At 40.5% G+C, this 13,617-nt stretch overlaps 1 protein-coding gene across 8 annotated transcripts in view; it reads right to left on the bottom strand.

The window, feature by feature from the left end:
• The window catches only part of dock3 (dedicator of cytokinesis 3), a 970,442-nt gene that overhangs the window by 270,381 nt on the left and 686,444 nt on the right, over positions 1-13,617 (bottom strand). For all 8 annotated transcript variants that reach the window (XM_051921401.1, XM_051921404.1, XM_051921402.1 and 5 more), the window contains one exon: positions 11,480-11,634. In XM_051921401.1, coding sequence (XP_051777361.1) covers positions 11,480-11,634 — 155 coding nt within the window. The remainder of the gene's footprint in view (positions 1-11,479; positions 11,635-13,617) is intronic.

Below are 13,617 nucleotides of genomic sequence, written 5' to 3'. Positions count from 1 at the left end.
AATCATTAGAAATATGGTCACACTTGGTCTTGGAAATGAACAAAACCTGTCAGAGGTATGGTCTGAAAGAGAATTTGGGAGAGAATGAGAAGAAGTGTGGGTCAAAAGAGGGCTGGGAAGTGCAAAGAGAGTGGTTGGTGGACCATAAGCAGATGAGACAACCAAGCAAGACCAAAACAACCGCTTTTCACATACTGTAGTATAATAAATTACAATTTTAACACATGCAAGCAAGTGTTGTATAAGGATGTAATTGCCCATCACAATGGATTCCACTGTGTAGCTAAAGAAGCTGGGGAGAACAGACAGAGATATGCAAGATCTCTTCAAATGTCTAATAAAGTAGAGGCGCTGGTGGGCATTTTTAATATGAAACAACAGGCCCATTCCCATTTCACTCTATGAAATTTATTACTGCTCTCTCTTTTTAACAGTATCCCTTTCCAATAAAGATGGAAGTGTATTCTTCCTTGTGATGTCTATGACCAGCTCCTTGGTTTTGGTGACATTAAAGGTCATATTATTGTCCTGGCACCACTGAATTAGCAGGTAGTCTTCTTTTCTGTAAGCCTCCCCATTATTGTTGGTGATTATTCCCATGACATCAGCACATTTAATGATGGACTTGAATCTGGCCACAAAGTCAAAGGTGGTGAACAAGGAGCAAAGAAGGACCGTAAGCACACTACCTTGTGGAGGGCCTGTGCTGAGGGTCAGCTTGGAAGATGTGATGATGCCAGTCCGCATGTGCTGAGGTACGTTGGATTGAACCTTGGTGCTGTGAGGCAGAAGCAGCAATCACTGTACTACCATGCCTACATCTTCTTCTTCTTTCGGCTGCTCCTGTTAGGGGTTGCCACAGCAGATCATCTTTGTTCGCATATTGATTTGGCAAAATTTCACACCGGATGCTCTTCCTGACGTAACCCTCCCCATTTATCCGGGCTTACATGAGCTTTATTAATGATTACCACAAATGCTATGTTGTGATTGTAAATGCTGCTTGCATAAATATTTTTTGCCAGGACATCCATTTAGCCTGTTCTTCCATGTCACAGACTCCCAATACAGTGCTCCTTTTTGTGACCTCCCTCTTCCTGTGCCTTGAGAAGATGATGAATATCTCTGAATTTTCACTCTACATGCCACTGGTTCTTTTTTATGAAGAAAGTGTGAACGCATGGGCGCATTTTTATTTATTCATTTTTTCTTTATTACTTATTCTTCAATAATCCCCAGGGGCCTCATGCATAACACCTTGTTTAGAATTTCACACTAAAACATAGCATATAGACAAAACTAGAAATGTACGTATGCACAAAAAATTTCAGATGCATTAAACTGTGAGTACGCAAAGTTCCACACACTTCCCCTTTATAAATCACAATTAATGTGAATTTTAATGCACATGCACAAGCCTACAGCCCCACCCTGGCTCCACCCGAAATTTTGCATATTTAAATATGTAAATCAGTATAAATAACCCCTTCTGATCAGTGTTTTGTTAAACAACAATTGCTAAAGCACATTTAAAAAAGAAGAACTTCAGTGAATGCGAAATAGAGCCCCTGCTCAGTGAAAAGGAGACAAGGGAAAATGTACTATTTGGTGGCTTAAGCAGTGGTATATGCAACAAAAGGAAATTGATAAAGTGGCACAGAGTGGTGGAGGCACTAAAACAGTCAAGTTTACAAAGTTGCAGAGTGCCCAAAATAAGAAAGTAGTGGTTAGATATCAAAGTCGACGTGAAAAGGTGGGTGCAGCTCACCATCTGAATGTCAACACATCTAGAGGAGGTAGCAGAATTCCAGGGCTCACAACATTTCAGGAGCGAGCTGCTGCAATTATTGGCAAGACATTTATATATCTTGCCACAACATAAATGAGGCGCATTAATTTTTGCATTTCAGATAACTTTCACATTTACATATGAAAATTCATTCTCTGAAGTTGTCTTTATAGCAATGTGTGTGCAGTCGACCACTCTGATTACATTTGGAAAACCGAATGTTGCTGCGAATTGCACTTTGTTTGCCAGTTCAACCACAGTGTAAGGAAATCTTATATATCTGGATGACAAGCGGATAATACCATCCCCATACAGCTAGCATGGTGTGACTCTGGGATGATTGTGAAATACCCGATCGGTCAGCCAGCTTACATTGAAAAACTCTTGTGACTAAACACTCGAGAGTGGACAGAACTTGCATAGGAGTACAGGACATTTCCTCAAAGTCTGCCGTTGAAAGTCCAGCCTCAGTTCAGCAAACAACTCCAAGAGGATAGCTCTTGGAAATCGAAATCGACTTAGAAGCCAGTCATCATCATGGGACAAGAAAGCAGTATGATCTCCAAATACGTGCTCTCTTTTAATTCTTACATTTGCGATGTCTTCTAAAAGTGCTAAAGCAGCCATGGTACTTTGAATAGTTTGGCCATTCCGTGCACCATTATATCGTTACAGATTGATTACAATCAAGTGCCTTAAATTTGCAAATTATATCCAATTAATTTTGTTGGGAACCCCACAGAGACAGTAGCACTGCTATGATCCTGGGTGCCGCCCGTTTACAAAATCGAGCAGAAACGAGCATACACATGGTCTTAGGCTCCTGTGAAAATGTGCTAGCATTTCACCAAGTTTAGTTTTTTGATGTGCGTATGTACCATTTATACATGAGGCCCCTAGTCTCTACTTTTTGTATCTTAACAACCAGTGCAGAAACATCTGCTCCAACCCAAAATTCACATTCAACCAGCAGGAAATCTCTAGAAGGGACTGACACAACCAAAATAAAGAAATGTGTTCATAATATTAAAATGAACTTCAAATATTCCTCATTTCTGTAAAAGTACTCTCTCAGAAAAGACGAAAACATTAAACTCAGACACATACTTTAAATCCACCATAACCATTTTTCTTATTATGGAGGCTCCTGCAGGTTTGTGAGAAGAATGTGCCGTTTTGTAATATTAATTTGTTTTAATAACAGCGCACGCTTCCCTCCATGATTTTGCATCAAAGAACATTTGCTGAAGGAGAAGCTATATGTGTGTTCCCATTATGGTTTAATTTAAAAAGCTCTCTCCTGCCTTGTAAAGTGTCTGGATGGCAGCCAGCTGCTCTTTAACGACGACTGAATCATTGTGGCTTGAAAGGTGCTTCTGTGAATAAAGTGGCCAATAGTCAAACCTTTCCCATTTGACACAGCCCGATATTCATGTGTCCTAAGTCATGTCTCATCGTGATTACTAGAAATTTAATCTGTACATCCACTCCTCATGTCCTGCATACCGGATGAGAAATATGTGCTCTGTGTGGTGGGCACCCACGGCAGATAAATGACTTTAATTACTGCCATCATCATGAAAGTGTATCATGTTCTTCGGGAATTAAGAGGGCAAATGAAAATCTAACAAATACAAGATTTATTTTTTAGATTTAAAGACAATTTAAACTCACAATTTAAATTACACATTGATTATAGCCTACCACACAAACTCGTCATTTAATGTGTGTAATATCTAATCCTATAAGCCACCTTTGCTCCCTAAACCCTCTTGGAACTTTCCACCACAAGCTGAGTGGCTAACCCAACAATATTGTTTCTTTAATTAATGTCTAATTTTATTACGTTTAACCTGGCAGGGCAGTTAATGTCTAACAACATTTAATCTTAAAATGCAGGAAAGCTGGCTTAGCCAGTCCTTGCTTGGGGACATTTACGACTTACCAGGCCTAGATAACACTTTCACACACAGGAGTTTAGCCTCTAGCTGAAAATTCCAAATAAGAACAAGCAGGAACTGTCTGCTGACTGACTAGCACTGGAATGGAATGGGGTCCTGGGACCGCCTGAGCTGAGTCATTGGGAACTACACACCCACCGGTCCAGGAGGTATGTCAGAGGCTGCAGAGCCGCAATCAGTGGAGGACTGAATGCTGCATGCTCTGTCTCTGACGTTTTCCATCTCAAGGTGAAGCCATCTCTCTCTCTTTACATCTCTAAGCTGCTCCATTCATGGAGAAGGTCCTACCATTCTAAGATCCATGCCAGACCAGAGGCCGATCAATATACTGTACTAAGACAGAGAGCCATCTGGCAGCCTATTATCCAGGTTGTATTAATATTACTTTGTCATCACTAACATTTATACTCTGCTAATACTTTGGCCCTATAATCTATAATATATGGATAAATGGTAAACTTTTTCTCCTGATTGATCTGGTTACTGATCTAAAAAAAAAAGGAGGGGAAATTATTGAACTTCGAGGGACATTCAAAAAGTTTCTGCACTTATTATTAACTCTATTTATTAAGAATTTCAAAAACAAATTAAATCACTTCTCTACATAGTCACCTTCCTCTGCAATGCAATTATCCCAGGGTCGTACCAACCTTTTAATGCCTAATTTCTAGTCCTCCCACCTTCACTGTTTCCAATGAAAATATAAAAGTGCGGAAACTTTTTGAACGTCCCTCATACATTAGCAGTCAATCCTGACAATGTGCCAAGAGTTTTAATGAGATTTTAAAGAGTTCGCTGATGACACTGCTATCGTGGGCTGTATCAGGAATGGGCTGGAGGAGGAGTATAGGGACCTAATCAATGACTTTGTTAAATGGTCCGACTCAAACCACCTACACCTGAACACCAGCAAAACCAAGGAGCTGGTGGTGGATTTTAGGAGGCCCAGACCCCTCATAGACCCAGTGATCATCAAAGGTGACTGTGTGCAGATGGTGCAGACCTATAAATATCTGGGAGTGCAGCTGGATGAAAAATTAGACTGGACTGCCAATACTGATGCGCTGTGCAAGAAAGGACAGAGCTGACTATACTTCCTTAGAAGGCTGGCATCCTTCAACATCTGCAATAAGATGCTGCAGATGTTCTATCAAACAGTTCTGGCGAGCGCCCTCTTCTACGCAGTGGTGTGCTGGGGAGGCAGCATTAAGAGGAAAGACGCCTCACGTCTGGACAAACTGGTGAGGAAGGCAGGCTCTATTGTTGGCATGGAGCTGGACAGTTTAACATCTGTGGCAGAGCGAAGGGCGCTCAGCAGGCTCCTATCAATTATGGAACATTCTGTTATGGCTTATGAAATAAAGAGTCCTAAAGGGAAAATAAGGTCATGATAGTGTTCTGTCAGCAGATAAATGTTTTGAGCATTACTGGAAGGTGAGCATGGGAAAACAAAAAGGGATCAAGATGAGAGACATATTTTGAGGCTGAGAGATCAAGCAAGGGGTCAAAATCTAAATTAACACGTGAGAAGAGTTTTTGTTTCTTGCACAAGGTTATTTTCAGGTTTTTGATATCTGTAGACCCTAACCCTAACTCTACACCTATCTGTTCTTTTATCCCGTCCCATCAGTTAAGCACATCGCACGACCTCTGAGGCCACATCCCTAGAAACATGGAAAAGCAGATCTATGATTCGACATGTCAGGGCATGCTTTCCGAAGGACTCTTGCCATTTCTCCTTGATCCCTCCGGCACCTGAATGCGACCAGGATCACCTCATAGAGAATTTCAAACTGGCTCTGAAAAAACAACTCAAGGGCCGGAATGAGGTGTTGACAAATGCCCAGCTCGTATTAGAGAGGGACAAGGGTAACTATTGTTGTCTGTCTCTGGTGTCAGCGCATTGCTTACTGAAGTCGTGGACAGATTGGGTTTAGATTGGCCTGCCCCTCACACAAACCCTAACCTTAAAGTTTGTGGGGGTAAGGCCGTTCTTTTTAATAGGTCCCTAATCTTAAAACTTGGGCTGGGTGCCTAAACTTAATATTTGAGAGCCCCGGCCCTGATGTTAACCCCTTCCTCTTCCGTTTACAGTTATAGACTGACCTGCCCCCACTGACAACCCTAAATTTAAGGTCAGTGGAGGCTAGGGTTAAGTTCTCAATGGGTCTTAATCTTAAAAATTAGATTGGGTGCCTAACCTTAAAATGTAACAGGCACTTAATCTTAAAATTGACACTCATTTTTTACTGTTTTTAGAGCCCCTTATCTTAATCTACTCGTATTTAACCCTAATTTTAAACTCCAAGTCTGGTGGCACTAGTAAGTTTAGATGTTTTAGTATAACCCTTTTAATTCGATTTATAGCTTTTACATGCTTTATTTTATCCCAATTTTATTGCTAATTATATTTTGAGAAATGGGTTTTAGAAGATTTAATAGAACTGTTTTAATTATTCAAATTTAAGTATTTATTATTTTATGCAAATTTTACAGTTTTATATTGAAATATTAAAAAAACAATTTTGAATAGTTTTTAGGCAATCTTATGGGATCTTTTAAAATATTTTAAAGTCTTTTAAATCTAGTAATAAGTGGTGAGGCACGGAGATAAACTAAAATATACAGCCATAGATAGTGTACCCATGTGTTGTCCCCTTATGGGGACTTAAATCTCTACAAACCCTAACCTAACCCTACGCCTATCCGTTCTTTTATCCCGTCCCATCTATTAAGCACATCCCTAGAAACATGGAGAAGCAGATCTAACGATGGGATTACGAAATGGTGGCGACTGAGGACCTAAAATGGTGTCCATGACATTGAGAAACAAAGCACAACATCTGAATCATAGGATACATGCTAATAATAGAAGGGACAGAATCCTCAACCTCAATAATCCCCCAATCATGACACATAGGACCCTACCATGACAGAACACACCCATGGCTTCTCTTTTGCCCTATTCTCTCCATTCAATTTTTTCCTGCCATCATTCTGTTTCTGAAGTGTTGCTTCTGCTAGATTTGTCCTCTTTATCTTTCTTTTCTCTACATGCGGAAGGTTTATAATTTTGGCATCGTTGGAAGCCAAGTTGCTCTTAGCCTCACACTGGAAACATCTTCACTGTTCACTTGGAAATCTTCTTTCTATAATCTCTTACATTTAGAGCTTTTTATTTCCTAGTTCCACTCTTCAGATTTGCACTAATGTAATCCAGTTAGTTAAAGGCTGGGCAGTGATGGGTCACTGAAACGTGTCTTTCCATTTTCTCTTTCATCCTCTTTTTACATTTCTGTCTTTATGGGCAGAAACACTTCTGGTGGGCTGCACTTCCAGGACTGAGAAACATGCTTTCATTTGGTCTCTTTTCAGGGCTGGTGTGTGCTCTGCATTATTATTGTTTCCTGCTTATTATACAGTAATAGTCCATAGTTTTTTTCTTAGCCACATGCTTTACATAGAAATGAATGCATATTACATGTTTGTTTCTTATATTGGACCAAAAACAAAACATTGATAAAAAAAAATGCACATGCGGTACAATGAAAGGCTGACACAGTAGGTGACATTGCCAAGTCTTACCACCTTTGGTTTGACATTTGCATCTTCTACCGTTGTTTCCCTTCTACCTAAGTTTCCTTTATATAATTGGGCAACCATCAGTGTGTCCTTTAAAACATTAACATTAGAACAATTGTGACGAGAGCAGCCCAACAGCTCATCCATCCTAAAATAACACCAAATTCAGATTGGAAGTTTCCTTAAAGTCCTGCTCTCCATCACACTACTTGGTAATTTATTCTATGCGATTATGGCTCTTGGCGGGAAGAAAAACTTCCTGAGGTTTGTATGCAATCTGCGCTTAACAAGTTTCCAACTGTGCATCTGTGTTCTCGTTGAAGAATTTATTTTAATGTAACAGCTGGAATCCACTGTACTAATTCCTTTCATAATTTAAAACACTTCAATCATACCACCTCATAATCTCCATTTACTTTAACTGAAAAGTTTCATCTCCTTCAGTCTCTCCATTATGGAATCAGCAAAGCCTCTGGACTTTTTCTAACGCTGCTACGTGTTTTTTGTAAGATGGAGACCAAAACTGCCCACAGTACTCCAAGGCCTCACTAGTGCTGTTATGGTTCTGCCAGGGTTATTGCCTTGGGATGCATTTACTTTTTATGTATATAATATTTTTGTTGCTTCCATGCATGCTTCTATTTTTTCTTGTTTTCCATCACACGTGTGTCTTTGATTATGTTTTCTTTAATTATTTAGTTTATAACTATTGTGTTTCTATGTCAGCTTATATCCCTTACTGTATATTTGTGGGTGGCACCCAAAGAGGCGGGGCCACTGCTGAGCCCTCCCTCTGGTTATTTAGGTCAGAGCTGAGAGAGCTCAGGTGTGGTGCATTGTTGTTGTGTAGGAGATATTTTTATTAAGTTTTATTTTTGGCTTTTTTTTTGCTGTTGGATTAATATTTTTTATTTATTCATTGTCCTCTGGTTTCTAGATTGCGATTATGGATTGTGTATTGGGAATTGTTTGCTATGAATTGGCGTTTTAGGCAGCTCCCTTTTAGCTCTTTTTTAGTACTTGTTGTTTCTTTTGCTATGCATGCATGTCGGCGGATCTCCACATGGGCTCGATTGAGGGATGTATTAACCCGCCATGATGAGAGGGGGTGCTGTTACTAACATTCTCATCAGCTTCTCTCCCCACAGCACTGAGAAACTACCTTAAGAGGGCACATAGCCACCCACATCCCCCCTGCCCCCTTAGCTATAAGAACTTTAAAGGAGACATCTTTTGTGGCCAGAGCGACTCACTGATCAGTCAGACCCTAAACCTGCGGCTAAAGCCAAACCATTCCTGTTTAGTTAAAGCCTGAGGGCACGAAGCCTAAACACCAAGAGGCGTTGTTTTAGTTGGAACGTTCAGTTAAATTAAATGGGATGACCCAGTTTTGAGACAAGTCATTCCACACTTTTCTATTTTCTGTGAAATAAACCCTCATTTACTAAGATTGCTTTTTTGGTTTATCTCTTTAAGATAAAGGTTTCAACGGTTTCTTTTCATTTGGCAGACAGGAAAGATATTTCAGGCAATTTAAACTTTGAAATTCATTTTCTTCATTTGTGGTCCTGACTAGGCTGTAGCCTCAGCTAGTATTGAGAGAGATGGCTGGGGTGGGGAGAGACTAGTTTGGACAGACTAGCGTAGATCTTGGCCTGCTGTGGTGCTTATCCGAAGGCCTCACAGCTTTTTTGCTACGGCACTAATTACATTTTAAAACAAGTGAGTTATCTAATACCGCCCACAAAAAAGCGGCCCGATCCCATGACGTTGCACAGAGTGTACATGAAGATGCTGAAACGGGCACGGAGATCTATTGAAGCACAAGGAGATCACTTTCAGCATCCTCTGTAAATGTGAGTACCAAATGTGATCATTTTTCTCTTCACCATGTAATGCAGTCGTCTCGGTAGAGGAGGGCCACTTTTTCATGGGCCACCCTGTATAAGCATAGCTTTACTTGACTTGTACCCCACACATCGTGATATACAGTATAACCTAACATCCTATTGGCTTTTTTGATCCCTTCTGTACACTGTCTGGATGTAGATAGTGAAGAGTCTACTGTGACTCCCAGGTCCTTCTCATAAGGTTCACTTTCAAGTTTTGGACCTCCCATTGTGTATTCAAATCTAACATTTCTAATTCCTATGTGTAACACTTGACATTTACTTACGTTACATCTCATCTGCCACAAATCTGCCCAAGCCTACATACTGTCCAAGGTCCTCTGCAGCAATTTAGCAGATTCTAGATCATCTGCAATTCCACCTTTTTGGTATCATCTGTAAACGTAAACAGCTTACTGCTAATATTCTAGTCCAGAATATGTATGTATATTAAAAAGAGTAGCGGCCTCAGCAGTGAACCCTAACCCTAACCCTAACCATTTTTAATATCACCTAATTCTAAAAAAAAAGTTTCCCTCACCATAACAAAAGAAGATTCTACAACTAAATGCCGTGCCCCTACACATTCTGTCAGTGTCTGTGTGCATTTCTTTCAGAGGGCTTAGGTTTTCCTCTTAAATATGTAGAGAAAAGCCAAGCAAAATGACACCTTTTATTGGCTAACTAAAAAGATTACAATATGCAAGCTTTCGAGGCAACTCAGGCCCCTTCTTCAGGAGAGATGTAATACAGAGACTGGAGTTCCCTATGTTTATAAGATGTGAAAGTTAGGAGAAGAAGGATCCACTTTGGACCGAAATGAGTGAGAGTGCTCTGTGATGGACTGTCACACACATCAAGGCCGGTGTTTGCCTTGTCCTCGATGCCGCCACAATGGCTTGATACTTTTAATGCTGGATGATGTTCTCTGATACGAGCCGCTGAAGGAAACACTGAATGGCAGAAGACCAACTAAATGGGAATCTGTTCACATTAGCAAAGGCAGACTTACTCTTCAGTTTTGGCTTCAAGTACTGTTCTGCCCCACATCTTGTTAGTTGAGACTGTTAATTTTTGAACTGTGCTCCCCCTTCATCTTGTCATTTATTAACACACCAGTCAGTCACGTCCCACACTCACAGTGGTGCTGTAAAACTCACGTAAAGCACGTTGGTCCCATAATAAGCATTTGAATACAATACACCCCATGTGTCTCACGTAGGCACCCCTTTATCTCTTATTTCGGTCACGTCCAAAACGTATCTTTAGGGTATATAAACCCAAAGGGTCTGGTTAGTTGTGGTACACAGCATTTTGAACCTCTGTCTACACGCGTCTCTTTGTCTTGATCCAACCGTGGAAAAAAATCACCTTTTTACAACGAGGTACGTCCAGTAAAAGCCTTCAAGAAAGCTCGCTCACCCCATGTCGTTTTTTATGTGGATGTGCCAAGTTGTTTAAGCTCTCTGCGGATACGTTGCAGGGACAGTGCGGAGTGAAGCAGAAAAAGTATGGTGTGTCTGATGAGCAGAGTAGATGGCAGGACAGGCAGTAGGGTCAAGTGTTGAATGTTTGATTATTATACTTTGTTCAATTGTTTGTTTTCTGTTAACTCTCAAATGTTTCAAACAGATATATCATTTTTCATCTTCATGTAGTTTACATATTCATCTGTGGTTCTGCTCCATTTTAGAACTTTCTTCCTGAAAGACAGTGCTTCATAACTGGTGTTGGCCTTCTCCTTTCTCCTTCAATTTAAGTTTGGTTTCATTTAGAGGCTAACTTCAATCAGCATAACATAACATAACATAACATAACATATCATAACATCCATCCATCCATCCATCTTCCAACCCGCTGAATCCGAACACAGGGTCACGGGGGTCTGCTGGAGCCAATCCCAGCCAACACAGGGCGCAAGGCAGGAACCAATCCTGGGCAGGGTGCCAACCCACCGCAGATATCATAACATAACATAATACAACATGACATTTTCATACCCTCCTAATAAATTTCAGTGCCATGACAGGTTGAAGCCTATCCCAGAAGCCCTGAATACAAGTTGTGGCTTCAAATATACCCTGAGAGAGCTCCTTTTCAGGTATACCTATCTAGTACCAGGTCTGACTCCCTTCGCCTAAAAGAACAGCCTGAATTCCATGAGGTGCGTATCCAACAAAAATCCTAGAAATGTTCATTAGGAATCTTGGTCTGTGTTTGCTAGTCACATAAGATATAACAATGTGAGGACTGCCTACCTGATTTGTTTGCCTTCCCTCATGTCATAAAGAGAGAAGAAAATGTCGGTGTCCTCCCCGATTGAGTTGTACGTGAAGCTCTTCAGATTGAGGAAGAGGTGGTGAGGGATGGGAATGCGGCAGGTTTCTCCATGGCGCTGGCGGATGCTGTCTCCCTAATTAGAAGAGATGAGTAAGAAAACAATGAAAACTTTCAAAAGACAGAGTCAAGCAGACCATTAAGTATCACATTATAGGCCAGTGGGAATGAACCCAAAAGATGTCTGTTCCAACTTGATTAGGTAAATAACATTATTTTCAGTCCCTACACATCACACATAATTTGAAAGAACTCTGTTGGAAGAAGACAAAGGTCTAACAGCAACCTTCTGAAGACAAAGACACCACTTAAAGCTTCATGTAGATACAGTGCCAATTAAAAATGTTCACCCCCCTGAAGTTTTCACATTTTATTGTATGTCACGTGTGTGCGTCACAGAGTCACCCACCAGGTTCCTCCTAGATATGTAATCCTACTGCGGACCAAGAGGAAGCACTGCCGCTAACTGTGTTGTCATCCTTTTTCTTCACAGTATTGAGAAACCGCCCAGTGAGGGCAACTGACTCCGCCCCTTCTGGTTCCTGGTCCGTAAAAACACAACCACCCAGAAGGAGGCGTCACTTCCTGAGTAGCAGAGTGAAAAGGCGGAGCTTCTTCGTGACCTGACCTTATATGTAGTAAAGAGCCATGGAGAGGCAGTATTTTTGTTGACTTCATGCTTTTGTGCTTTTATTTTTGTTAAATCATAAAATGCGTAAACGTCTAAGAGGATGAATACTTTTATAGACACTGTGTATAGCTAAGTGAAGATGGTCCAAATCACCATACTAGTTCATACTTCCTCAGATAATCTGTTTTAAAATTTTAATTCACTAATTACCAGTCAATGTTTATTTTATAGTGTATTTCATAATAGCAATGACCCTTACCGGGAGAAATGGGTAAGAAGATGAGTTGAGATGAGATGAGATTTCATAATAAGGATTATTAGAGTCCAACACAGAGAGAGAGTAGCATTATAATGTATTAAACAGAACACACTACATTATTTATAACATTTTTAAATACATATTTTAATAATTAAATACTGTTCAGTGTGAAATTCCTGCAACGTAAGTGAGTTGGGAATGCAGGTGGGTGGAATAATTAAAAAAAGAATTCAATTGGTATATTGAGGGACATTCATTAAATAAATCTAGAATTGGTTAAACGGTTAGAGAAACCAGCTATAGCAGTATATGGAGTGGCTTGGTGGAGCAGAGCTCTGGGTCTGAGGTCTGACGTAAAGCCTCTGTGGAGTTTGTACACATTCTCCACATATCGGCATTCGTTTTTGTCGAGTTTTACCTGCACCTCTGACAGACATGCATATTGGGTTAAGCAGCAACCCTAAACTGTGAGTGTGTGAGCGTACCCTGCAATGAACTGACATCCCATCCTGGGATGGTTCCTGCCTTGCCCAATATGCAACTCTGATCTATTAAACCTGAACTGGATTAAATGGGCTCGATGATGGATAGATTGTATCAGTATACTAGTGAAATGCAGGCATACAGTCCTAAAATTAAAGTGGCTCACATAGAATTGAACTCTTCCATTTTGGCAATGCATTCTTTTGTTTTCCCTGTTAACAATATATCTCCCAGTGATCACTTTGTGATGTAACTTTCCTACGTAGTTCTTGTTTGTCAGCATGAATTTCTTTCTTGTTCTCGTTCTTGCATTCTGCTTGCCGAATCTTCTCCACCAAAGTTGTCTGTGTCTGCCTGCTGCTCAACTGCTGCATCTTAAGTGCCTTCTGTGATGTGCTTGACTCTCAGCAGATGTCACTCCTCTTTTTTCAATGATCAATAAACACAATGCTTATAGCTGACTCTGAATTCTAAACATGTATGTACCATGTCCTGGTGATTATAAACAGATGGGCTTGCTTAGACTGTGCTTTTATTACAATAAACTTTTTTGCCCACCAGTAAAGTGGCCACCAGGGTGCTGAAAAGTAAAATTGGTTGAATTTCCGAAACATATCAGGCTATATTCAGGACTCCTACTTGCTTTTCTGTGTGACATAGAGTCTTGCCTGCTTACTCATTCTTGT

Source organism: Erpetoichthys calabaricus, chromosome 18 (assembly GCF_900747795.2).
Source record: "Erpetoichthys calabaricus chromosome 18, fErpCal1.3, whole genome shotgun sequence".
Classification (NCBI taxonomy): Eukaryota; Metazoa; Chordata; class Cladistia; order Polypteriformes; family Polypteridae; genus Erpetoichthys; species Erpetoichthys calabaricus.
Note: the sequence above shows the minus strand (reverse complement) of the source record. Positions and strands in the feature narration are given on the sequence as shown.